Raw genomic sequence first — 24,158 nt, 5'->3', positions numbered from 1 at the left:
AGTGGTTCCTGTCTCCACTAACATCTTCCCATCCCAGCCTTGGACTTCTCTGCTTCTCATCTGGGAATGCACAGAGTGTGCCTTTCTGTGATTTAGAAACTATCCAGAAGGACCTGGGATTTTATACTCTTTACATTGTTCCTGGGGGAAGCTCTCACGTGGAGAAGGACTTTAGTTAGTTCAGTGTTAATATACCCGATTCCTCCATCCTTGTGGGCAGTTCTGAAGCATATTCAGCATTTTTTAGGATGCCAGTGACTTTCAGCCCAGTGGGCACCAGCCCACAGTGGTGGAAACTTGTGCAATAGCTTTATACTATGAACCATCTTCTTTCGTTCTTTCTTTCTTTCTTTCCTTTCCTTTTCTTTCTTTCTTTCTTCCTTCCTTTCTTTCCTTTTCTTTCTTTCTTTCTTTCCTTTTCTTTCTTTCTCTCTTTCTTCCTTCCTTTCTTCCTTCCTTCCTTCCTTCCTTCCTTCCTTCCTTCCTTCCTTTCTTTCTAGACAGAATTTCTCCATGTGGCCTTGGTTGTCCTGGAACTCGTTCTGTTCACAAGGCTGGCCTTGAACTCAGAGATCTGCTTGTCTCTGCCTCCCAAGTGCTGGGATTAAAGGCATGCTCAGCCATTTCTCATCTTTAACATGACTGAGTTTTCCAGTCCTAAACTGTGATTCCCAGGATTGTCTCACACAGAAACTGCAGCACCTTAACTTCTTCTCTTTTGACTCAACTCCTACTGGAGCTATTCTGTGTTACACACTCCTCTAGGCTTGATGAGCCCATTGGGAATAAAGCTTTGTTTATAATACGGTTGAGGGGTTTGGTTGTAAATAATTTTCTAGGGAAACATCCAAGCAACAGAGTGGTCGGATTCTTGCCGATCACTTCAGTCCACTCTGCTTTCCTTGCTGTACTCGCTCTAGCAGCTCAACACTAACTGTGTTGCCTAGGACCTATGCATCCAAATCTTTGCATGGGCCATTATTTTTACATAAAGGCACCTCATTCTCAACACACCCTCTCAATCATATCCTAAAAATCAAAGTTGGCCTATGTGGTTCAACCCTGGTCTTTCTAATATTTCTACCTCCAGAAAAAGAAAAGTGGCAGAGGTTTGAAAGATAACATGGGAGTGGAAGTTTGGAAGTCTGGGATTTTGAACTTTAAAACTGTGAGACAGGTTGAATATAGGTGGGGAAGATGGGAACTTTTATAGATTTGTGTGTTTTTATTTTATGTGTGTGAGTGTTGGCTTGCATGTATACATATGCACCATATGTGTGCCTGGTGCCTTCAGAGACCAGAGAAAGGTACTGGATCTCCTAGAACTAAAGTTAGGAGCCACTGCAGGAGCTGGGAACCAAGCTCCATTCTTCTGCCAACTGTTCAGCTCCAGATAGAAACATTTTTGTTGTTGTTGTAGAGGACCATGTGACACTACTTGAATCACACCTGACAGACAGGGATCACTGAAGAGGGAGGGACAGTGAAAATGATAGCAAGGTGAGGTCTCAGGCTTCTGCATATGGGTGGGGTTCGGAGCAGGAATTGCTCCTGACTGAAACACAACCCAAAAGAGAGTGAGAAATGACACCGATGGGAGAGGTCTTACAGGTGAGCTCACCCAGCAACCGTTGGGATGATTTGAATTGTCTCCTCCAAACTTGTATTCAAATCCTAATTCCCAGACATGACCTTATTTGTAAGTAAGGCTGTCACAGCTGAATTAGTTAAAATGTGGTCATCGAAATGAACTTTAGTCTGATGTGGCTGCTGTTCTTACAAAAAGGGAAAGCTGAAGCCAGAGAGACACAGAGAAAAGATTTGAGCAATTACTAACTTTAGAAAAGTACAACATAAGAAGAAGCAGAAACCAGAGGAGGAGGAGGAGGAGGAAGAGGAGGAGGAGGAAGGAGGAAGAGGAGGAAGAGGAGGAGGAAGGAGGAGGAGTGGAAGAAGAAGAAGAAGAAGAAGAAGAAGAAGAAGAAGAAGAAGAAGAAGAGTTCATGAAAACTTGAGATGTTTCCTTTTGTTTTGCATGCTTATCCTTGATATTTAACAATGTATCAGCTTTAAAGGGGGAAACAAACGAAACACATGGTCAGTGGGGGACCTATTGTAGATGTCTTGCAAAAGACTTCTGCAGGTATATCTTATTACAGTGTATGGTTTTGCAAAAGATTCAAAATAAAATTATATAAAGGATATAAGGCACTGCCCTGAAGCTAAAAATAAATTGAAACAACAGCCCTAATTATATTTCTTTTTTAAAAAGATTTATTTATTTTATTTCATATATGTGAGTACACTGTTGCTCTCTTAAGACACACCAGAAAAGGGTGTCAGATTCTGTTACAGATGGTTGTGAGCCACCATGTGGTTGCTGGGATTTGAACTCAGGACCTCTGGAAGAGCAGTCAGTGCTCTTAACCACTGAGCCATCTCTCCAGCCCCCCTAATTATATTTCAAATTACCAATCATAACTACTTGAACACAAACAAAAGAGATGTTTGAAACAATCCTGAAACACAATATTTTGATGATATATCCTTAGAAGTTCTATTTAAAGGCAAAATTTAGGCCAAATGTGTACACATTGGTGGTGTACATTTTTATCCTAGCACATGGGAGGCAGAGGCAGGAAGGTCTCTGAGTTCCAGGCCAATCTGCATAGAGAGCCAAGGCTTCAAGGAGTCTATCTCCAAACATGTATTCATTGCTGTATTATTTTATGTGTGTGACTGTTTTGCCTGCATGTTATGTATGTACACCACATGCATGCCTGGTACCTGCAGAGGTCAGGAGAAGGCAGTATGGATGGTTGTGAATCTCCTCATGGGTTCCGGAAACTGAACCCACGTTCTTTTCGAGTACAGCAGTTGCTCTTCACCATCTCTCCAGGCCTTCACTGTTTTATTATTAAGAATTTATTAATTTTTATTATTATAAAGAACTGCAAGTACAGAGAACTAAATAAAGAGCATGATTAAATATTGGTTGGAGTGTGTGTGTGTAGGCACATGTGTATGTGTATGTTCATGTGTGTGTGTGTTATCTAATATCCTGGCTCTGTTCATAGAAAAGGTCTAGAGTCAGAGCTCAATTGGTAGCCATTATTCCCCTAACACCCAGATCCTGGACGCTAAAATCAGCCCTTACTAAAAGCTACCCAGTCCTGTAGATCAATGGCTACTTCCATATTGCAGAGAGAATGAAAAAGAAAAATCTGGTACATCTCAGAGTAACAAAAAAAAAGGCAGGTTTATTGATTGATAGGGTGTTTCAAAGGACATTGGAATCTGATTTAAGAGCCTATCACTGAGTTGTTTGGGGATAATTTGAATATCAAAAGAGTAATTATTGTGGCTGAACAATGCACATTGAATTTATAAATAGTAATGCTCAAAAAAGAAAAAAATCACAAGTTAAAGTCGTTAGCCACTATTGAAGTAACTATTTCAACTACTCCTTCGTCTGCAAGTGGGTAAAGAGCAAGAGTTAAAAATACATTCTACTTCCAGTGGGCAATCTATTTCAGGGAAATGACCGACAGCTGATAAATACCTAAAGAAAGGAAGGAAGGAATGAAGGAAGAAAGAAAAGAAAGAAAACACTGGTCACTTGACTTTTGACAAAGGCGCTGTAAACATTCAAATGGTGTTGGTCCAACTGGCACTCAGCATGCAGAAGAATGAAAATAGACCCTTTCTTATTTCCTTGTACAAAGCTCAAGTGCAAGTGGATCAAAGATCTCCACATTAAACCAGGTACACTGAAATTATTAGAAAAGAAAGTAGGGAAAACCTTAGAACTCATAGGTACAGGAGAAAATTTCCTGAACAGAACACCAATAGCTCATGCTCTAAGGTCAAATATTGACAAATGGGAGTTAATGAGATTGCAAGGTTTCTGTAAGGCTAAGGACACTGTCAAGAAAACAAAACGGCAGCCAACAGAGTAGGAAAAGATCTTTACCAACCCCACATCAGATAGAGGCCTAATATCCAAGGTATACAAAGAACTCAAGAAGCTAGACACCAGAGAATCAAACAACCCTATTAAAAAAATGGAGTACAGAGCTAAACAAAACGTTCTCAATTGAGGAATATTGAATGGCTGAGAAACATCTAAGGAAGTTCTGGACATCATTAGCCATCAGGGAAGTGCAAATCAAAACAACCCTGAGATTCCACCTCACACCAGTCAGAATGGCTAAGATCAAAGATTCAGATGACAGCAGATGTTGGCCAAGATGCAGAGAAAGAGGAACACTTCTCCACTGTTGGTGGGGTTGTAAACTAGTACAACCACTCTGGAAATCAGTCTGATAATTCCTCAGAAAATTGGACATAGTATTACCTGAAGATCCAGTTATTCCACCTCTGGGCATATACCCCAGAGAAGCTCCAAAATACAACAAAGACACATGCACCACAATGTTCATAGCGGCCCTATTTATAATAGCCAGAAGCTGGAATAACCCAGATGTCCTTCAGTAGATGAACGGATACAAAAATTGTGGTATATTTACACAATGGAGTACTACTCATCAGAAACAATGACTTTATGAAATTCTTAAGAAAATGGATGCATCTAGAGAATATCATCCTGAGTGAGATAACCCAGTCACAAAAGAACAGACATAATATGCAGTCACTGATAATTGGATACTAACCCCAGAAAGCTCTGGACGCCCCAGAAACAACTCACAGAGTATATGAAGTTCAAGAGGTAAAAAAAAAAAAGAAATGAAAAACCATTATGCTCAATCCTTACACACCAAGAAAACTTTGACTATTTCCAGGTTACATCTTGTTTTACATGTACTTTATGCTCATTGTAACTAGTAAGACCTTAACGCACACTATCAAACCTTTAAAAAAAAACCAAGTACTGACAAAAATGTATTCGTATACTTTTATGCAAAATGCTTAAAATCTGTACATTTATCTTTGTTTTTTAAAATAAAGTTGTTCAGTTAATAAATAAATAAATACATAAGTAATAAAAAGAAAGAAAACACATTTGTGAACTGGAATGATATATTTTAGTCAATAATCACCACTGGGGACGAGAGATGTAGCTCTGTGGTATAGAACTTGGCTAGCATGTCAGAACTACTGAGTTTTATCCTGAACATACACCAAACAGCAGAGAAAGAGAGCTATGGAACTGGATGGAAAGTGTATGGTTGATGGGAACTGAATGTTCCCATGGTGCCAACATAGCCCATGGATTTCATGTTCATGCTCATCATATTAGGAAAGACAAAACTGTCCCTACTTTAGACTGGTTATCAGTTTTAGCATCCCGATGTAGTAGCATAACCAGGTGTTATGCATCTCCTGGAATAAAGCAATATTCTGTTTACATTTAAAAAGATACAACCCACTTTACACAGGGGAAAACCAAAGGCATGTGTGTTGCACAGAGGGGCGATGGAGAGAGATCAATCATGAGGCAGATTGAGAAGATGAGTCCACAGGAAATGACCTGCTTTCTGTTCTCCGTGACGATGTGAAAAGTGAAAGAATGTGACTTTAGATATATATGCTAAGTTAAAAAGAATTAAGGACATAATTATATTCAGCCAGGCAGCTGTGGTGTAGGCCTTTAATCCCAGCCCTCAGGAGGCGGAAGTAGGCAGAGTTTGAGGTCAGCCTGGTCTACAGAGCGAATTCCAGGACAGCTAGGGCTACACAGAGAAACCCTGTCTCAAAACCAAACAAAAACACCAAAACACCAAAAGAAGAGGGAGAAAGAGGAGGAGGAGGAGAAGAAAAATAAAGAAAAAAGGGAGAAGAAAGAAAGAAAGAGAGAGAGAAAGAGAAGAAAGAAAGAAAGAAAGAAAGAAAGAAAGAAAGAAAGAAAGAAAGAAAGAAAGAATTAAATATAATCATGATCCTTGGTTGGTTCCTATTTGAACAGCCAAAAAGACATTTTGGAAACAGTTTGAGATAGTTAAATATGAGTTGAGTTCTAAATGACGTTATTGTAGGAAAGTGTCCTTATTTCATAGAGTTACATATTGAAATGTTTATGAGAAATTTTATATTGTTTATCACAAATATTAAAAAGAAGCAAACACACCCCAAATGCCAATAACTGTGAAAGGTGAGTGTTGATTTCCACCAAACCATTTCACCTTTTTAAGTTACTTTATAGGAGGTTGGAGAGATGGCTCAGTGGTTAAGAGCATTGACTGCTCTTCCAGAGGTCCTGAGTTCAAATCCCAGCAACCACATGGTGGCTCACAACCATTGTAATGAGATCTGATGCCCTCTTCTGGTGTGTATCTGAAGACAGCTACAGTGTACTCATATAAATAAAAATAAAAAGTTATAAACTTTATCATAAATAAATAAATAAATCTTTTAAAAAGGGGGGGAGAGCTAGAGAGATGGCTCAGTGGTTGAGAGCACTGACTGTTCTTCCAAAGGTCCTTAGTTCAATTCCCAGCAACCACATGGTGGCTCACAACCATCTATAATACCCTCTTCTGGTGTGTCTAAAGACAGTGTGTCAGTGTACTAACATATATAAAATAAATACATAGTTTTTAAAAAGAAAGAGAAAAAAAGAAATTTACTTTATAAAGGCCTTATTCTCTCTCTCTCTCTCTCTCTTTCTTTCTCTCTCTCTCTTTCTGTGTGTGTGTGTGTGTGTGTGTGTGTATCATGAGAAAAGCATGCTACAGCACTCATGTAGAGTTTAGAAGGCATAGAGTTGATTCTCTCCTATCTTTATATGGAGTCAAAGACTCAAACTCAGGTCATCAGGTTTGGATAGTGAGTGTCTTTATCTGCTGAGCCACCAGGAAACCCATATTGTCTTAAACACAAAACAAAAAGAAACAACAACTAGACAGTAAAAGGGTAATCATGTAATTAATTTGAACTTTAGAAAACTTACTTTGTAGCTCACTGGATAAATAAGAGTATTAACAACAACAACAAAACACACCAAGGAAATTACTGTGATAAGGCTCAAGGAAATGGTCTAACCTGAGCAATTGGGGGGAGGGGTAGTCTGATGTGATGTGTACCTTGTGTAGAAATTATAAGATTGTCGATAAGAAGATAAGGGAGTCAGAGCTAATAACGTGGTAGTACTCACAGGGGTGCAGCTGGGGAAGCAAGTGTTCTGTAACCCACCAGGGTAACTCCAGGCAGCGACAATTGGTGGGCTATTTCAAATGAGCCGACAGAGAAGATTCCGTGTGTTCCCAACACAAAGAAATTATAAATGCCTGAAGTAATAAATGACGCCAGGTATGCAGATCTGATCATGACACATTGCGTCCATCCGTGTACATTTGTATGCAATTGCTATGTACCAACTAAAAGAAATGCAAATAGTGAAGAAGGAAACAGTTTCAAGAGCCGGATAAAGTGGATTGCAAGAGGATAAGAAGTTAAGGCGTGGGAGCGCTTGTGATGTGCAGGTCCAGGTCTTGATGCAGTGTCTCCACTGCATTCTCACCACCACCTTGTGGGGCAGGTGCTTGTTTGCCTCTTCAGACACTGGTAAGCAACTAACTCAAGGCTATCTCAGTGCGTGTACCTAGTCATCTCTGGTTGTCAGGATGACGCCAGTAGCGGTAATGGAGTCGCAGTAAGAGTTCCTATTCTGGTATCTTAAGCGTTTATACTCCCTGCTCACGTATTTTTCCTGTTCCCTATAGAACTTGAGTCCTCCTCACCAAACCTGAGCCAGGGTGACAGAGGCGCTGGAACTGAATACAGGTCAGGAGTGGGTGGACCCAGTGGGAATTCTAGGGAGGAATCTACTATATGGTGGAGGAGGCTTAGGTTGAGTAGGTCTCCGACTAAGAGGGGGCTCTTACGCCAGTATGACGCAAATAGGCATAAGAGCCAGAGCCGGGGGTGGAGATGTCGTCATTGAACGCCTGCAGTTGGCCGGGTCGCCTCAAGAGGGGCAAGTAGACCCCGCCTTGGAGGTGGGTGGGGAGTGGCAGACTCCGCCTAGGCTCCTGAGCTGACTCCCACCAACGTCGCCGAGACTCTGGCGGGGAGAGCGAGCGCTCAGAGCCGGGAAGGATGAGGCGCCCGCGGCGGCCCGGGGGTCCCGCGGGCTCCGGGGGCTCCGGGGGCCTCCGGCTGCTGGTCTGCCTGCTGTTGCTGAGCGGCCGGCCCGGAGGCTGCAGCGCCATCAGTGCCCACGGTCAGGAGGAAACTTGATGGGGGGGGGGGGGGGGGGAGCGTCGCAAAAACAAGAAGCTCGGGTAGGATAAATGTTGGGGGGTGTGCGGGGTGAGGAAGATGAGAGGAGACGAAGGGAGATGGAGGTGAGGAAAGGGGCGTAGGCTGGGAGGTGGAGCCGGGATTCGCAGGCGGGACCTGGAAAAGTGGGCTCCAGGGAAGACTAGGTTCAGGAGGAGGAGTGGGGGTGCGCGCGCGAGTCGAGAGATTTAGAGGGACTACAGGACCGTGGGAGAAGCCAGAGGCATCGAAGTGGAAACCTGCGATGAAGAATCGGAAACCGAGAAGGAGGAATTGGCGACCACCAGCAGCAGGAGCCCCTCCCCAGTCACCCAGCTCCAGCTTCCCTGGGTGACTGGCTAGAGACAGAGATCAGGGTTTATCTTTTAAGTCTAGAGAGGCCATTTGCTGCTAATTGGTCGGCTATAAGAAGGGGGATGCGCGGGGGGAGGGAGCGGAAGAGGAGTAAAAGGGGAGGGTCCTCTCCTTGCCCCCCCCTCCCCACAGCTGGGCCTGGTGCTGACTCACATCTAAGCGGACATAGTCAGCGCTGACTCACGGGCCCGGGATGGGGGTGGAAAGGTGGCGCGTGGGGGAAGGGGCGCAGCCTCTCCATCTGGCTCCCTCTTTCCCTACCCTGGCTTGGAGGCCAGTGTATGGTACTTCCTGTGAGGCCGAGAGTTAACAAGGTAGAGCGGAAGAATGAGCTCCTGTAGCCACTCCTTGTCCTGCCACCCTTCCCTTGGTAAACCTCTCCTTTCCTGACGTGCCCTGAGCTCCTAGCTTCAGCACCACGGACAGCGCCGTCAACTCGGGGGCCCGGGACAGACTACCTCAGAACCCAAGCACCTGCACCTGCACCCCTTCCCTACCACGCGGGGGAGGTGTGCTGGAGTTTCCACATCTAGTTCCAAGCCACTAGAATTTGGGTGTTTTGAAAGATTTGGAAAACTACTGTTTCCTTTTGAATTTGACCACGAATTCTCCCACAATGCTACATGATCTATCTACCTTCCCCTCCTCCCACGTTCCAAGTCCCGCTTAGGCAATTTGGGTCTTTTCAAGATTGAAACTTAAGATCTTCAGACTCCAAAGCCAGACCCCACGCTTCCTCAAGAATTCTGGGTCTTGGGGTTGGAGAGATGGCTCAGTTAGTAGGGTGCTTGTCACACAAGTATGAGGACCTGAATTTGGATCTTTAGCACCCATATAAAAATCCATGCATAACCCCAGTGCTGGGAAAGTGAGACAGTCAAATCCCTTGGGTGTGCTGAATGAATGATAGGTTCGGTGAGATACCCAGTCTGGTATGGAGAGGGGGAGGGAGGAGAGAGAGAGTGTGTTCTTTCTAGGCCTCTTCCCTACTCTCCTTCCAACTTAAAACTTCCTTAGAAAGAAACAGCGGGCCATATCAGCTTCCCCTATTTCTAAGTCATCTGACCGTTCTCTGTGTTCTGAGCATCTTCTCTTCTACAGGCTGTCTGTTTGACCGCAGACTCTGTTCACATCTGGAAGTCTGTATTCAAGGTGAGCAGGGCCCTAGCATAGGATTCAAAAGACAGGGAGGGAGAGGCCAGCTGTGAGGAGGGCAAAGGAACAGAACTCTAAAGTCAGAGAAGGGGGAGAGAGCATTGTCCATCTGCGGGAGGCTTCCTGCAAAAGCCCTGACAACAGGACCTTTGTGCTTTTAGATGGCTTGTTTGGACAGTGCCAGGTGGGCGTGGGGCAGGCACGGCCCCTCTTACAAGTCACTTCCCCAGTTCTCCAGCGCTTACAAGGTGTGCTCCGGCAACTCATGTCCCAAGGTGAGGTCTAGTTGCCTTGGAACTCAGAGATTGGAACTTGGCGGGGGTGGGGAGTTAAAGGGCCTCACCCACTTTCTTTTCATACAACATAATTATTATATCCATTTGTAAAGCCCCAGGTTCTTAGATTTTGCTGGATAAGGGGGAAAATAAACATGATGACCCTAGAGATGGGCTGTTCACATATGAATTCTCTGGAGTTGCACACAAAAGGGCTACAACTGAGGTTGCTGGAAATTAATTTTTAGGTTTGTTGGAATTTTGTTTGTTTTGAAACAAGCTCTCACTGTGTAGCCCAGGCTAGCTCCAAACTTATCACATTGCCCAGGCTTGCCTGGGATTAACAGTGGTCCTTCTGTCTTAGCCTTCTATGTACAGGACTACAGGCACATGGGCACGTACCTCTGCATCCAGCTTCTATCTCATGTCTTAAGTTTGCTGCAACAAAGTGGTCACTTGGAGGAGCTGATTGTAACAGGAACACAGACAGTTCTAATGCATGGACCAGATGTTTGCAGGTCCCAGGATATGAGTCACAAGTAACCCAGATTATGAATCCAGAGCAGGAGCTGGGCATAGTGGCCTGCAACTGTGGTCCTAGCACTCAGGGGATGGGGGGGACTGAGGCAGAAGGATCCCCATGAGTTTTAGGTCATCCTGTGCTATATAATAGGACCCTGACTGTATATAAATAAACCCATAGAAGGAAGAACAGAGGAGAATGAGGTGTGGTCCTTCTAGAATAAATGAGAGATCTCTTCTGAGAGCAGAGCTTTATGGGTAATGAGTCAAACAAGATCTGCTGGGAGGACCTGAGGAGGATGGTACAGGCGTATAGAGGATCTCATTCTCCTGACCATATTTCTACAGAAGCCTACAGAGTGTGTACTACTCCCACTCCACAAAAGACCCAGGCTCAGGATGGAGACCTGCAGTGATGACGGTGGCAGTGACATTTGTTAAGAGTTCTCCACGTCACAAAACTGCCTTCCATGATATGCTCCTTTAATTATCACAGCAGTCTTAGGAGGCACGTATGCCCAGATGAGAGAGTTGAGGTCCCACGAGAACCGGAGATGAAGGAGTGGAGGCTTAACAACTTGCCCAAATCCCCCGGTTCTTCAGGAACCAAAGTTGGATTCCAGCCCGGGCAGTTTGACTCCAGAAGTTGTAGTAGATGATGGCAGCAGGGAGGCAGCTCAGCTCGCCCATCCTGTCTCCAATCCCTGGCACTTTCTCACCCCACCCACACTCTGCCCATCACAACTCACTGGAGGGAGTGGGGTATACTCCTGGCCTCCACTAGCTCTGGAACTGGGCCTTCAGGCTCAAGTCAACTTTGCTCTACGCTGCTTCCTGACAGGCTTGTCCTGGCATGATGACCTCACCCAGCATGTGATCTCCCAGGAGATGGAGCGCATCCCCAGGCTTCGTCCCCAAGAGCCCCATCCAAGGGACAGGTAGGCAGCCTTTCTCAACAGCCTTAGACTATTGAAACTGGTGACCTTCCTTACAGGCAGGGGGTGGAGGCGCCAAGGTCAGTAGACGGGGGCATAGGTTAAACCACACTGAGAATGGTCCTTCCCTCTGACAGCATAATGTGCTCAGTAGGAGCTGAGTTTGTCCTGGAAATCTAGCAAAACAGGACGCTGGCAGATACTTTGAGAAAATGTTGGCATTTGACATCTTAAAAGAATTAAAGTAGTTGTTATGAACAAACTAGAGTTTTCTTGGACCTAACCAGTCTGTTCCTGTGTGGAATTGTGAATGGCAGGAAACAGCACCATCCCTCTGTGGTGAGAGCCTCTACATCAATGGTTCTCAACCTTCCTAAGGCTGCGACCCTTTCACACAGCTCCTCATGTTGTGCTGACCCCCAACCATAAAATTATTTCTTTGCTACTTCATAACTGTCATTTCCCTACTGTTAGAAATCACAATGTAAACCTCTGTTTTCTGACGGTCTTAGGTGACCCTTATGAAAGGGTCCTTCGACCCCCAAAGAGCTTGAGACCCGCATATTGAGAATTGCTTCTCTAGAGACAATTCTCAGACAAAAGAAGGGCATGTGGAGCTCAGAAATGACACCTGGTCCAAGAGGGCAGTAGTGATGGGGCCAGGGCTGTCTCTGTTGTTTGACATATACTTAGAGAGCTGGGGGCGGGGAGCAGCACACAGGGACAATGCAGAGTACCTACAATGACAGTCCATCCCATATATGCCCTTACACCTTCCCCTGCTCCCATCTCCCCTTCATCACCCTCTGAGCTTCCATAGCCTGTGCAGCCATGTTTCAAAGACATGTATATATGGTTTAGGCACATACAGTGCTAGAGGAATCATCATGCATACACAAGGCCTTGATTCCTACATAAGCACACACACACACACACTCATCACATACACATAAACACACACTCATACACACACATACACACACTCATCACACACACATAAACACACACTCATACACACACATACACACACTCATCACATACACACATAAACACACTCATACACACATACACACACTCATCACATACACATAAACACACACTCATACACACACACACACACACACACACACACAAACATACACAGAGACATACCAAACTACCCTGGCAAGCTTGCCTCTCTAGCCTACCTCCATCCCCATGCCCTCTAGCCCATCTTTCCTCTTCATTTCTTAAAAGAACATGGCTATTCTAAAACACCAACTCTGTCCAACTTCAACCATGTAAACTGTCTACACCCTTGTCCTATACAAATATACAAACAAATCTCTCATCTGGGTGGTGGTGACACATGCCTTTAATCTCAGCGCTTGGGAAGAGTCAGAGGCAGATGGATCTCTGAGTTCAAGGCCAACCTGGTCTACAGAGTGAGTTCCAGGACAGCCAAGACTTCACAGAGAAACTTGTGTCGAAAAACCTAAAAGCAAACAAACAAAACAACTCTCTCTCTCTCTCTCTCTCTCTCTCCCCCTCCCCCCTCCCTCCTCTCCTATCTCTCTCCTTTTCTTTCTTCCCCAGGTCTGGGTTGGTGCCTAGGAGACCAGGCCCTGCAGGGGAATTGCTTTCTCAGGGCAATCCCGATGGCTCCTCTCCTGCTGCCCAGGGGCTCCCTCGGCCTCCAGGGGGTGGGAATGGAGCTGGGGTGAGCTCCCCACTGTCCTCTCTGCAGGCTGAGTTGTTGCCCCCTCTCTTGGAGCATCTGCTAGGGCCCCCACAGCCTCCGCATCCTGCTCTGACCTATGACTCTGCATTGCTACAGCCTCACCTGTTCCACGAGGTGAGCCCTCCACTCTGGCCAAGCCCCAAGCCCAGTACCCAGCCCTGATTCTGTTCTCACCCACATCTCTGGTTTCCCACAGTTTGGCTCCCGAGATGGCTCCCGGGGCTCCGAGAGCTCCTCTGGAGTAGCTGGTGTTAGCCATCTGCCTAAGGCTGAAGGTCCCGCACTCTTCAGCCGAAGCGCCTCCAAGGCCATTTTGGGAACTCACTCTGGACACTCCTTTGGCGACCTTACAGGTCCCTCACCTGCTCAGCTTTTCCAGGATTCAGGGCTGCTCTACATGGCCCAAGAGTTGCCAGTGCCTGGCAGGGCCCAGGCACCAAGGTTGCCAGAGGAAGGGGGCAGCAGCCGGGCAGAGGACTCTTCAGAGGGCTATGAGGATGAAGTACTAGGGGCTCCTGGGGAGAAGTCCTCTCCCCAAGCAGTACAACCAGGTAACAGTGTCCTCAGCTTCTGTCTCTGTGTGTGTGGAGGGAGGGGGCATCTATCTCTCTGTCTGCCCGGGGCCTTTATTATATTTCAATTTTATTTTTAAGACGAGGTCTTGCTCTTATCCCAGGCTATCCTTGAACTCAGTTTTAGCTCAGGCTAGACTCAAACCTGCTGCAGTCCTCTTGCCTCAGACCCTTGAGTCCTGAGATCACAAGTGCACGTCACCACAGTTGGCATCCTGCCTTTCACTCACACATTTAACTGTCTACTGACAGGCTGACCTACACAGGCCTTAGCTTCGATGTGGGGACAGTGGAGTGTGCACCTGGCACACCTCAAGTGTGTTCAAGGTCTGGGAATGGGCGGGCACCCACCTATCAGCGTGCATCGGTGTCTCACCATCAGCCCTAAGGTCCATGTCTGGCTCCCAGCAGATGTAAGTCTGCGGAGATTGGCTGCTGTCCTGGCTGGCTATGGATTAGAGCTGCATCAGCTGACCCGGGAGCAGCTTTCTACCCTCTTGACCCTGCTGAAGTTGCTGCCCAAGGGCACGGGAAGAAATCTTGGTGAGTGTCCAGTCAGGGAGGCCTCAATAATATTCATGGAGGTTATTGAGGGGAGAGTTTTTGGGGTTTTCTTCTTCTTGATATGGGGTCTTGCTGTAGTTTAGGATGATTTGAAAACTCACCATCCGGCCTCTACCTCCGGAGAGATTATAGGCTTGGTCCAGCATGCCAGGCTGCAAAGAGAATGCCTTTGAGGACAGGGAGCAAAAGGGTGGGAAGCTCAGGGGGTGGTGAGTAGGAGCCTGGGAGCAAGGATGGCATTGGGGTTATTAACAGGACAGGGGTCACAAAGATAAAACAGGTTTGGGAGTCTGGTCCTTTCTCACCTTGGTCTTGACTCTCTTCCTGACTATTGCTTTTCATGCTTCTACAGGAGGGGCTGTAAATGTGGGAGGAGCTGATGTCAAGAAAGTGAGTTTCCAGCACCTCCTTGCTTCATAACCACACCCCCTTTGCTTTGAGATCATGACTCAGAATCTGTCCTCTGGTCCCTCATTTTAAGGCCCAGAGACTACAAATAATCACCTGTGGCCTCACTTCAACCTTTCAGGTGCCAGTGATTCCTACAGTGGGGTGTGTGTGAGTGTGTGAGTGTGTGTGTGTAAGAGAGAGAGAGAAAGAAAGAGAGAGAGTGAATATGTGTGTGTATGTGTTGGTGTGTGAGTGTGTGTGTATGTGTGTGTGAGAGAGAGAAAGTATGTGTGTGTGTATGTGTTGGTGTGTGAGTGTGTGTGTGAGAGAGAGTATGTATGTATGTGTATGTGTTGGTGTGTGAGTGTGTGTGTAAGTGTGTGAGTGTGTGTGTGTGTGAGAGAGAGAGTGAGTATGTGTGTGTGAGAGAGAGAGTGAGTGTGTGTGTGTGAGAGAGAGAGAGAATGTGTGTGTGTGTTGGTGTGTGAGTGTGTGTGTGAGTGTGTGAGTGTGTGTGTGAGAGAGAGAGAGTATGTGTGTGTGTATGTGTTGGTGTGTGAGTGTGTGTGTGAGAGAGAGTATGTATGTATGTGTATGTGTTGGTGTGTGAGTGTGTGTAAGTGTGTGAGTGTGTGTGTGTGAGAGAGAGAGAGTGAGTATGTGTGTGTGTGTGTGAGAGAGAGAGAGAGAGAGAGAGTGAGTGTGTGTTGGTGGAGGCTCCATCCTGCTGTAGTTGGATGAGCTTTGTCTTTGTCTTAGGTGTAGGCTTCTAACAAGTTGCCACTGAACGAAAGCCTAAATCCTGTTGCCTTTCTGTTACTTTCCTAGTTATCGGGCTCAGCCGCCCCCACACACACACTCCAGCCCCATTCTGTGATTTACAGACCATATTCCTCTCACCAAACCCTTTATTCCCTCATTCACGCATTTGATTCGCATTCCATGGATATGCTCTCTGTTACGCACTGTGTGGCCTTGGGGGTCACAGCTAAATAGTCCTAAATTCCACTGTAAAGAGTTTAGAGCCCCAAATGTGACTGTCCCCCCCCCACCTCGCCCCTGCCCTTCCACCCCAGAGGTCACACCTGCCTCCTTTCCTACAACAGACTATAGAAGAACAAAAGCATAGAGGAGACACAGCAGAGGCTCCACCCACACCCCTGCTTCCTGGACACCCCACTGGCAGCCCCACCTCCAGCGAAGTTCAGCAAGTGCTGAGCCCTGGTTTCCCTGAACCTCCCCAGACCTCCAGTCCTCTGGGCATCTCATCTGTCCTACTGGAGAAGAAAAGTCCCTTGGGCCAGAGCCAGCCCACAGTGGTGGGACAGCCTTCCGCTCGACCCTCAGCTGAGCAGTATGGTTATATAGTCACTGACCAGAAGTGAGTGCGGCAGCCTGCAGAACCCTTCCAGTCCCCGTGGGGGTTGGGTTTTAGCTTGTCTGGCAAGAAGCAGAGAGCAAGAGTCCAGCTCTGTTTAAAAAAAAAAAAAAAAAAAAAAAAAAAAAAAGGCAGAGAGGTGGTCGGTGGTCTGTCTGAAAAGAGTGCCGGGGAATCACCAGTTCCCTCTGCCTGCTCCCCTCCTGCAGACCCCTGAGTCTGGCGGCTGGAGTGAAGCTTCTGGAGATCCTGGCTGAACACATACATATGTCCTCAGGCAGCTTCATCAACATCAGGTGGGGCTGCCATTTCCGGGGGGGGGGGGGAGGCAGGGTCTAGCCTGAGTGAGGCGTTACTGAAGGGTCTAGGGAAGAGAGGAAGACAGCTCTGGGGTCAGAGAGCTCCCAACTTGTCGAAGCAGGAAAGCCACATGTAGGCCTGCTGCTAGCCCCATCCTTAGTCTGCCTGTCATTAGACACTCTCGCGGGAATCCCTGCTCCGAAGTTCTGGCCTCTTTATTTAGAGTCTGGAGTCTCGCGTAGTGACATATTTCCTATTTGGCAGTGTGGTGGGACCAGCTGTCACCTTCCGAATCCGGCACAATGAGCAGAACCTGTCTTTGGCAGACGTGACCCAGCAAGCTGGTAAATCCCGCCCTATCCTCGGGCCCAGGCTCAGCATGACCCCAGCCTCGGTTCCCAATCCTGTGCCGATGCTCCCCTAAACTATTTCCAGCCCACATAGAGCTGAAAAGAGCCTGGCTTGCACCCTTCCTGCAGGGCTGGTGAAGTCTGAACTGGAAGCGCAGACAGGGCTCCAGATTTTGCAGACAGGGGTGGGACAGGTAAGCACCAACTGTACAATCCATCAAAGCCCTCGTAGGTCTGACTGCGCACAAGAGAGAAGACAAGAACAAGAACTAAAGGGTTGAAAGTTCATTAGGCTCACCAGCCTTCTTGCCCATGCATCCCGTCTCTCTGTACTTCTCATTTTGGCCAGCAGATGGCGCAGTGGCGCTTTCCTGAAGGACCATTCTTAAAGCTATACCATCATTTTCTTGCCAACATCTTTTTTTTCCCCCCTCTGTTTATATGGAAATCCTTCTAGTGGGGTCACCCGCAGTCTCTGGCTCTTGAGTTGGTCCAATGTGGATTGGGAAGGACGCTATATGCCCTTTTGCCTGCTACCTTCATACCCCTGCCTTCACAGCTTTGTCCCTAGAGGTGGCCTAAGTAGGAGTCAAGGCTTAGTCTCCCCTGCCGGCATCCTTCTGATTCCGACTTTGTTCCTACAGAGGGAGGAAGCAGCTGCAGTCCTTCCCCGACAAGCCCATGGCATATCTCCCATGCGCTCAGTGCTGCTTACTCTGGTGGCCCTGGCAGGTGTCGCTGGGCTACTAGTGGCTTTGGCAGTGGCCCTGTGTATGCGCCATCATTCGAAACAGCGGGAAAAGGAGCGCCTGGCAGCGCTGGGGCCGGAGGGGGCCCACGGTGACACTACTTTTGAGTACCAGGTGTGAAGCTATAGAAACTCATGGAGGGAAAGACGTACAAGGGGCTTGAGAGACCCCGTCTTGTGTGGAGCGAGGGTGTGGGCAGACTGAGGTCCTGTCTGGTCAGAGGCTGGAGAAATCCTGGAAGGGGTGTTGTGACATACTTTTTAAATGATTCCTCCCAGGAATATGATTCTGGGATTCTACTTTGTGATATCCGAGGTTGTCAAAAGCACCGAGGCAGAAAAGAATTCAGACCTTACTCATCCCACTGATCAGAGACAAGCCTAAGGCTCCAGAGCGGAATCTGAGGCAGCGTTTGTTCGGCGCACTCTGCACGCTGGGCAACCGTTATACCTCCAGGACCACCAAGCTCCAGCCTGTGGCTCAGAAACCTTTGTAGGGGGATCCTAAGGGGCCCCAGCCTCACCCAATCCTTCCTCTGCAGGACCTGTGTCGCCAGCACATGGCCACAAAGTCCCTGTTTAACCGGGCAGAGGGTCAGCCAGAGCCTTCTAGGGTGAGCAGTGTGTCTTCCCAGTTCAGTGACGCGGCGCAGGCCAGCCCCAGTTCCCACAGCAGCACACCGTCCTGGTGCGAGGAGCCTGCGCAGGCCAACATGGACATCTCCACAGGACACATGATTCTGGTCAGGAAAGCGCCCAGGCCTAAAGTGGGGGAGGGAACAGAACCGCAGGAGAGGCAGGGCGGCAGTGTGGCCCAGAGCCGGGCTGTGGTGCTCCTACAGGCATACATGGAAGATCACCTTCGAAACCGGGACCGGTTGGCCAAGGAGTGGCAGGCCCTGTGTGCCTACCAAGCAGAGCCAAACACCTGTGCCACCGCACAGGATGAGGGCAACATCAAGAAGAACCGCCACCCTGACTTCCTACCCTGTAAGTGAGCCGTGGCCCCCGCCTGGCCCCATAACTCTGCCAGGAGCAATTCTGGGGTGGGGGGGGAAAGGTGCTGGGCTCCTGGTTTGGGCTGGGTGGCAGAGTCCTGATGCCAGAAGGTCATTCGTGATTTCCCTGCAGATGATCATGCCCGAATCAAGCTCAAAGTGGAGAGTAGCCCTTCTCGGAGTGATTACATCAACGCCAGCCCCATCGTGAGTGGTTCCTCTTTACTCCACACTTCCACCCCAGTCATGTCTTACTCCAACCAAGCCCTGAAACTATAGAGCCCATGTTCCCGGATTAAAATATAGGCTTCTCAGCCTCCCCCACCCCCCACAGCCTGGCCCACTCTTGACCGAGCCTCACTGAAGGCTGGCCCGTCTCATTCTGGCTCATGACATATCCTCTCTCTACCTTTAGATCGAGCATGACCCTCGGATGCCGGCCTACATAGCCACACAGGGACCGTTGTCCCACACCATCGCAGACTTCTGGCAGGTGCACTCTTGGAGGGGGCTCTTCTCAGAACCAGAGGTCCCTGAAGCCAGCCAGGGCCAGGGAGGCCAGAGGACTGCTTACCTGGTTCTCTGTCCTTAGATGGTGTGGGAGAGTGGCTGTACTGTCATCGTTATGCTGACCCCGTTGGTGGAGGACGGTGTCAAACAGTGTGACCGCTACTGGCCAGATGAAGGGTCCTCCCTCTACCATGTCTATGAGGTCAGTGTACCCAACAGTAAGGGGTGGATGGTGGCCCTTTTAAATATGAATGTATAGATGCATAGATGCACACACACACACACACACACACACACACCATACATACATGAAAGATTGTGTGTTCCGTCCAGCACCAAAAAGCATTTGTAGGGACTTTGATAAAACTGAGAGCCATGCATATGTAAGACGGGGGGGGGGGGGGGGGGGATAAATATCCAAAGAGTAAAATTACCGCCTTTCACCTCCTGAAATATTTAACATTTGCGCTGCTTGGGAGCAGGCGGGTGGGGACCGGAGCGCGTGCTCACATTAGGCTCAGACCCTGCCGAATACCTGACAGGTGAACCTGGTGTCTGAGCACATCTGGTGCGAGGACTTCCTGGTGCGGAGCTTCTACCTTAAGAACGTGCAGACCCAGGAGACGCGCACGCTCACCCAGTTCCACTTCCTCAGCTGGCCAGCAGAGGGCACTCCGGCCTCCACCCGCCCGCTGCTGGACTTCCGCAGGTGAGCAAGCTGCCTTCATCAGCTCTTCCTGGGGACCAAGGTCTGATCAAGGAGCCTCGCCCTTGATCTCTGTCCCTTCCACCAGCCTCCCATCCTCAAACCAGTGCTGACAATTTGGCCGTCCCACCCGAACCTGGTGCCTCTCACACCCACTTTCTCGCGCAGTCACAACACGGTCGGGCTCCTTTGCCCGCTTCCCTGCAGGCGGGGTTCCCCTGTCTAGTTCCCCTCCCCGCTCCTTTTGCTGGGGCCTGCTTTATCTCCTAGCGTCTGGCCCTCAGCCCTGTGCCCGCTCGCTCTTTCACTGTCTCCTGTCCAGCTTCCATCCTCGTCTTTCTTACTGTCTTTTTGCCTCTAATTTTTATTTCTTTTCCCCTTTCCTTTCACTCTTCTCTCGCATCTCGCTTCTGTCTTCATTTCTCCCTCTATACCTTTCCCTTCTGTCTCTCCCTCCCAGTCGCACAGCTGCCAGCATCGTTTATTTATTTTTGTCGTCTCCGCTGATATTCTCACTTCAGTTGAACTGCCACAAAAGTGGTAATCGGCAGATGTGGCAACCGCAGGGACTGAACAGGCAGGCGGGTGGAGAAGGAACTAGCCTGAGGCCTGCTTGGAGAACTGGGGCAGGAATTTAGAAAGAGAACAAGATTATCCTTCAGGAAGTTCATGGGCTGCTGGGGAATTGGGGGTGGGGGGATGGGGAGGCGAGGGCGGAGGTAGGAAAGGTGCTGAGGCAGAAGCTAGCAGAGGGACGGACGTAACCTGTTTTAACAAAAAGACCAGGCCATGCGTCCAACACCCCCTTCCATTATACACACACAGATGGCAGAGAAGCCTCTATAGTGAAACCTTCTGTGCCTGTCTTGTGCCAAGCTGGCCTGGGTCTTCAGCGCCAGGCAGAGGGGCAGAGTTTAGGTGGGGACCTTGGTAGGGTGACAGTGATTTCTGACTACCCTGCATCCTGAGGCATATTTTGAAAGCGATGTCAGAGTATTAAATTATTTCCAGTCCCCCCCGCCCCCAATTTAAAAATGCCTAGTCAGTCACCGGTAATCCCAGCTGTGCAGGAGGCTGAGACAGGGGATCTGCAAGTTCAAGTCCAATCTGAGCAGCTTAGTTAGAACCGTCTCATAAATAAATAATGAAACAAGGCTGGGGCTGTAACTCAGTGGTTGAGAACTTTCCAAGCATGCACAAAAATATGGGTTCAGTCCTTACCACTGAATAATAAGTAATGTTAATATTTTTTAAAGTAAGCGTTTTTTAGATTTATTTCATGTATTTGAGTACACTGTAACTGTCTTCAGACACACCAGAAGAGGGCATCAGATCCCATTACAGATGGTTGTGAGCCACCATGTGGCTGCTGGGAACTGAACTCAGGACTTCTGGAAGAGCAGTCGGTGCTCTTAACCACTGAACCATCTCTCCAGCCGCCCGCCCCCCCTTTAATATATATATTATTTTAAATTTTGGTGAAATTCTCCCCTCCCTTTTATTGAAAATGGATTATTTTATCATGAATGTATCTCGACGACAGTTTTCCCTCCGTTTACTTCTCCACTTAAGTAAAAGTTTTGGATAGTTCAGTGATAGAGTATGGATGAGGTCTTGGCTTGACACCAAATCTAAACAAACAAAAGACAAAGAAACAAAAAAAAAAAAAAAAAAAAAACCTAGCAAAATCCCTGGTAAGAGTCACTGTAGGGTCACTCCATAGATTTTTTTTTTAAGGCCACACAACAATTACTGGGGCTTACAGCAGAATTACATAAATTCAGCTGGCATGTGACAGCTAGAGCAAAGTAATTGTTGCTAATGAATGCATCTTGGTGACCTGATATCAGCGCTGGTGTGGACTAAGAGCCTGGTTGGAAAAGGCATAGCTTTTGTGGCGATAGAACAGGGGGCCTGGAAGTTACCAGAGTGCCTCGGCTCTGAACTGGCTCTTACTCCATCCTTACATTCACAGTGAGCGCTGGCGGCATGAAGGTCTTTATGGATGCTATCTTATGGCATTTCCTAACATCCTAACAAACGGTCCCTGTCCTCCCATTTCACGGGCATGGAAACTGAGAAGTTAAACCCATTATTTCGGTTAACAGCTTGGGCATGTGGCTCCCAAGTGACAGATCCAGCCCAGTGCCACCCACATCAGATGTGGTCCTTTGTCACCAACCCTGAATCTTCTCTCCAAGTCACTCACTGCTCTGTGCTTTCCACAAGGCGGGTGAGGAAGCCGGCGTGTAGTCACACGACGCTGTGACTGGTGCTCTCCTTCCTTCCGGCTGGTGGTCTCTGGCCTTGACACCCACCTGTCATTGCAGGAAAGTGAACAAGTGCTACAGAGGCCGGTCCTGCCCCATCATAGTGCACTGCAGGTGGGTAAGGACCTGCCACAGGCTGGGCTGGGGGCCTTCCTCATCCCATCCTTCCCTCTGACCCTTTTCCTGGCACACTTCCTGGCTGCCTCTGGATGCTGGTGAGCAGCAGACAGGAGCCAAATCTGGCACACCCTGTCTTTAATGAGTTAAAAATAGACACATACACACACACACACACACACACACACACACGCACGCACACACGCACACACGCCAGAAGAATGTCAGCTCACAGTGTTGGAAACAAAGCCTGATCCCAGGCTGTAGAAGGCCATTCCCACTCCATCCTGCTGCCTCCACTGAAAATGGAGTCATGGATGTCCTTCCTAGTCGTCCCCATGCTTGGGGACATGCCAGGGCTCACAGGCCTGCTACTCAGGCTTGTCTCACCCATGACTCACTAACATTCTTGTCAGGCCTGACTCTAATTATCAGCCAATGTCCCCACCCAACCCCCATGTCTGCTCCCCTCCTGCCTTGTCAGGGCTAAACCTGTCTGTCACCATCTCCTATTTCAGTGATGGAGCAGGGAGGACAGGCACCTACATCCTTATTGACATGGTACTGAATCGCATGGCGAAAGGTAAGGTCCCGTCCCCACAGAACCCACAACCTCTGGTCCCTCCTGGTTCCCCAGCACCCAGTGGGCCTGATAACCCACTAGGGAGTATGTGGTCCCATCTCCAACCTTTGCAAAGGATGCTCAGGATGTATGGGACATGTTCTCCCCTGGATACCCTCTTAAGCATCCTCCCCCCCATCCCCAGGAGTGAAGGAGATTGATATTGCTGCCACCCTGGAGCATGTCCGTGACCAGCGGCCTGGCCTTGTCCGTTCTAAGGTAACCGTTGCTCCCTGCCTATCCCTAGTTGGTTCCCTTTCTGAGCACTCTCTTTGTGGCCAGCATGAAGAAACCAACAGCAGTCTTCCACTCCCATATCCCTCTGGAAGACTCCCCTCTTTCCAGATTCCCAGCACCCTCCACCCCTGCAATGTCCCCTGGGACAGAAGCAGAGGCAGAGGCGAGGTTTCCCCTGACCCTCTGCCACTGGCCCTGCACAGGACCAGTTTGAGTTTGCGCTGACAGCTGTGGCGGAGGAGGTGAATGCCATCCTCAAGGCCCTGCCCCAGTGAGCCCCCAGGCACCTCGGTGGGCGTCCTGGCCTCTGCTCCTGCCTGTGTGAGCATTTGTGCACCCACTCTTTAGCCCCTACCCATCTGCCACCTTGGTCCGACTTGGGCATGGTAGCCCTTTCCAACCCAGTGTGGAAGGAAGTCAGGAGGGAAGGGGCAGGTTCACCTGCTTTTATTCATGCTGCAACCAAGGTATCCCATGGGAAACAGACAGCAGGCAAGGGGGCTGTGGACAGCATCAGCAAGTGTGCCCAAGCCCCATCCTACCTGAGTCTCTGTCTCCCGCTCCGTTATGTGTACCTCCCCGCTCCAGCCTAGTGTGTATAGACAAAGCAGCGTGAAAAGGTCTCAGCTCCCCCAGCCTGCTACCTTGACCCTGCTCGACCTTCTCCCTCTAGCACAAGGGAACATTTCTAGAAAAAAAAATCTACTTTTGTATCAATGTGAATAAAGTTAGTGTGTTGTCTGTGCAGCTGCAACATGGACGGCTTTGCAGTCCTGTCTTTTAAGCTTCCAGGCTCCAGTGTAGCCTGCCCTGTCTCCCTGGAAACACAGAGAGCTGGGGGTGACACAGGAGGCAGAGGCTAGCTGTCCTTGGTTTGAAAAGTAGCGCCTAACAACGTGGTTTCTGGGTAGCTAGCAGGTTCCAAGGTACCATGCGTGGATTTATCTTCATAAAACCGTGACCAATAATCCCGCACGTACAAAGAGAACGCAGTATGGCCCGAGCTAACCCAGGCTGTGAGACTTGTATGTAGTGGAGCCAGGATCCAAGCCTGGGCAGCCATCCTTCATAAAGCCTTCCCTCCCAGTCCTTAAGCTGCATTGTGCCCTTCAGCTTCAGGGATGACATTTGTGTGACACAGGACTGAGTTTGGGGCTTTGCAGACTATCCACCGACTGCCTGCCACATCTCAGG

The 24,158-nt window shown here is 48.5% G+C and overlaps 1 protein-coding gene across 2 annotated transcripts; it reads left to right on the top strand.

Moving 5' to 3' along the window:
* Nucleotides 1–8,058: 8,058 nt before the first annotated feature.
* Nucleotides 8,059–23,239, top strand: PTPRN (protein tyrosine phosphatase receptor type N; the record flags this gene model as incomplete). 2 transcript variants are annotated; one of them, XM_080932750.1, is made up of 23 exons in its annotated part: nt 8,059–8,182; nt 9,697–9,747; nt 9,912–10,025; nt 11,389–11,485; nt 13,058–13,316; nt 13,399–13,753; nt 14,186–14,317; nt 14,691–14,728; nt 15,835–16,109; nt 16,316–16,402; nt 16,671–16,750; nt 16,886–16,950; nt 17,401–17,619; nt 18,047–18,247; nt 18,347–18,494; nt 18,636–18,709; nt 18,918–18,995; nt 19,095–19,214; nt 19,555–19,721; nt 22,049–22,102; nt 22,624–22,688; nt 22,873–22,946; nt 23,168–23,239. In XM_080932750.1, the coding sequence occupies 23 exons, from the start codon at nt 8,059–8,061 to the stop codon at nt 23,237–23,239; spliced, it is 2,949 nt and encodes a 982-aa protein (XP_080788876.1). The 2 variants fall into 2 exon arrangements, with proteins under 2 accessions (XP_080788876.1, XP_080788877.1); XM_080932751.1 differs by lacking the exon at nt 16,316–16,402.
* Between the last annotated feature and the right edge of the window lie 919 nt (nt 23,240–24,158).

Source organism: Micromys minutus, assembly GCF_963924665.1.
Source record: "Micromys minutus genome assembly, chromosome: 19".
NCBI classification, from domain to species: Eukaryota; Metazoa; Chordata; class Mammalia; order Rodentia; family Muridae; genus Micromys; species Micromys minutus.
The sequence above is the reverse complement of the archived record's forward strand: the minus strand, read 5'-3'. Positions and strand labels throughout refer to the sequence as shown.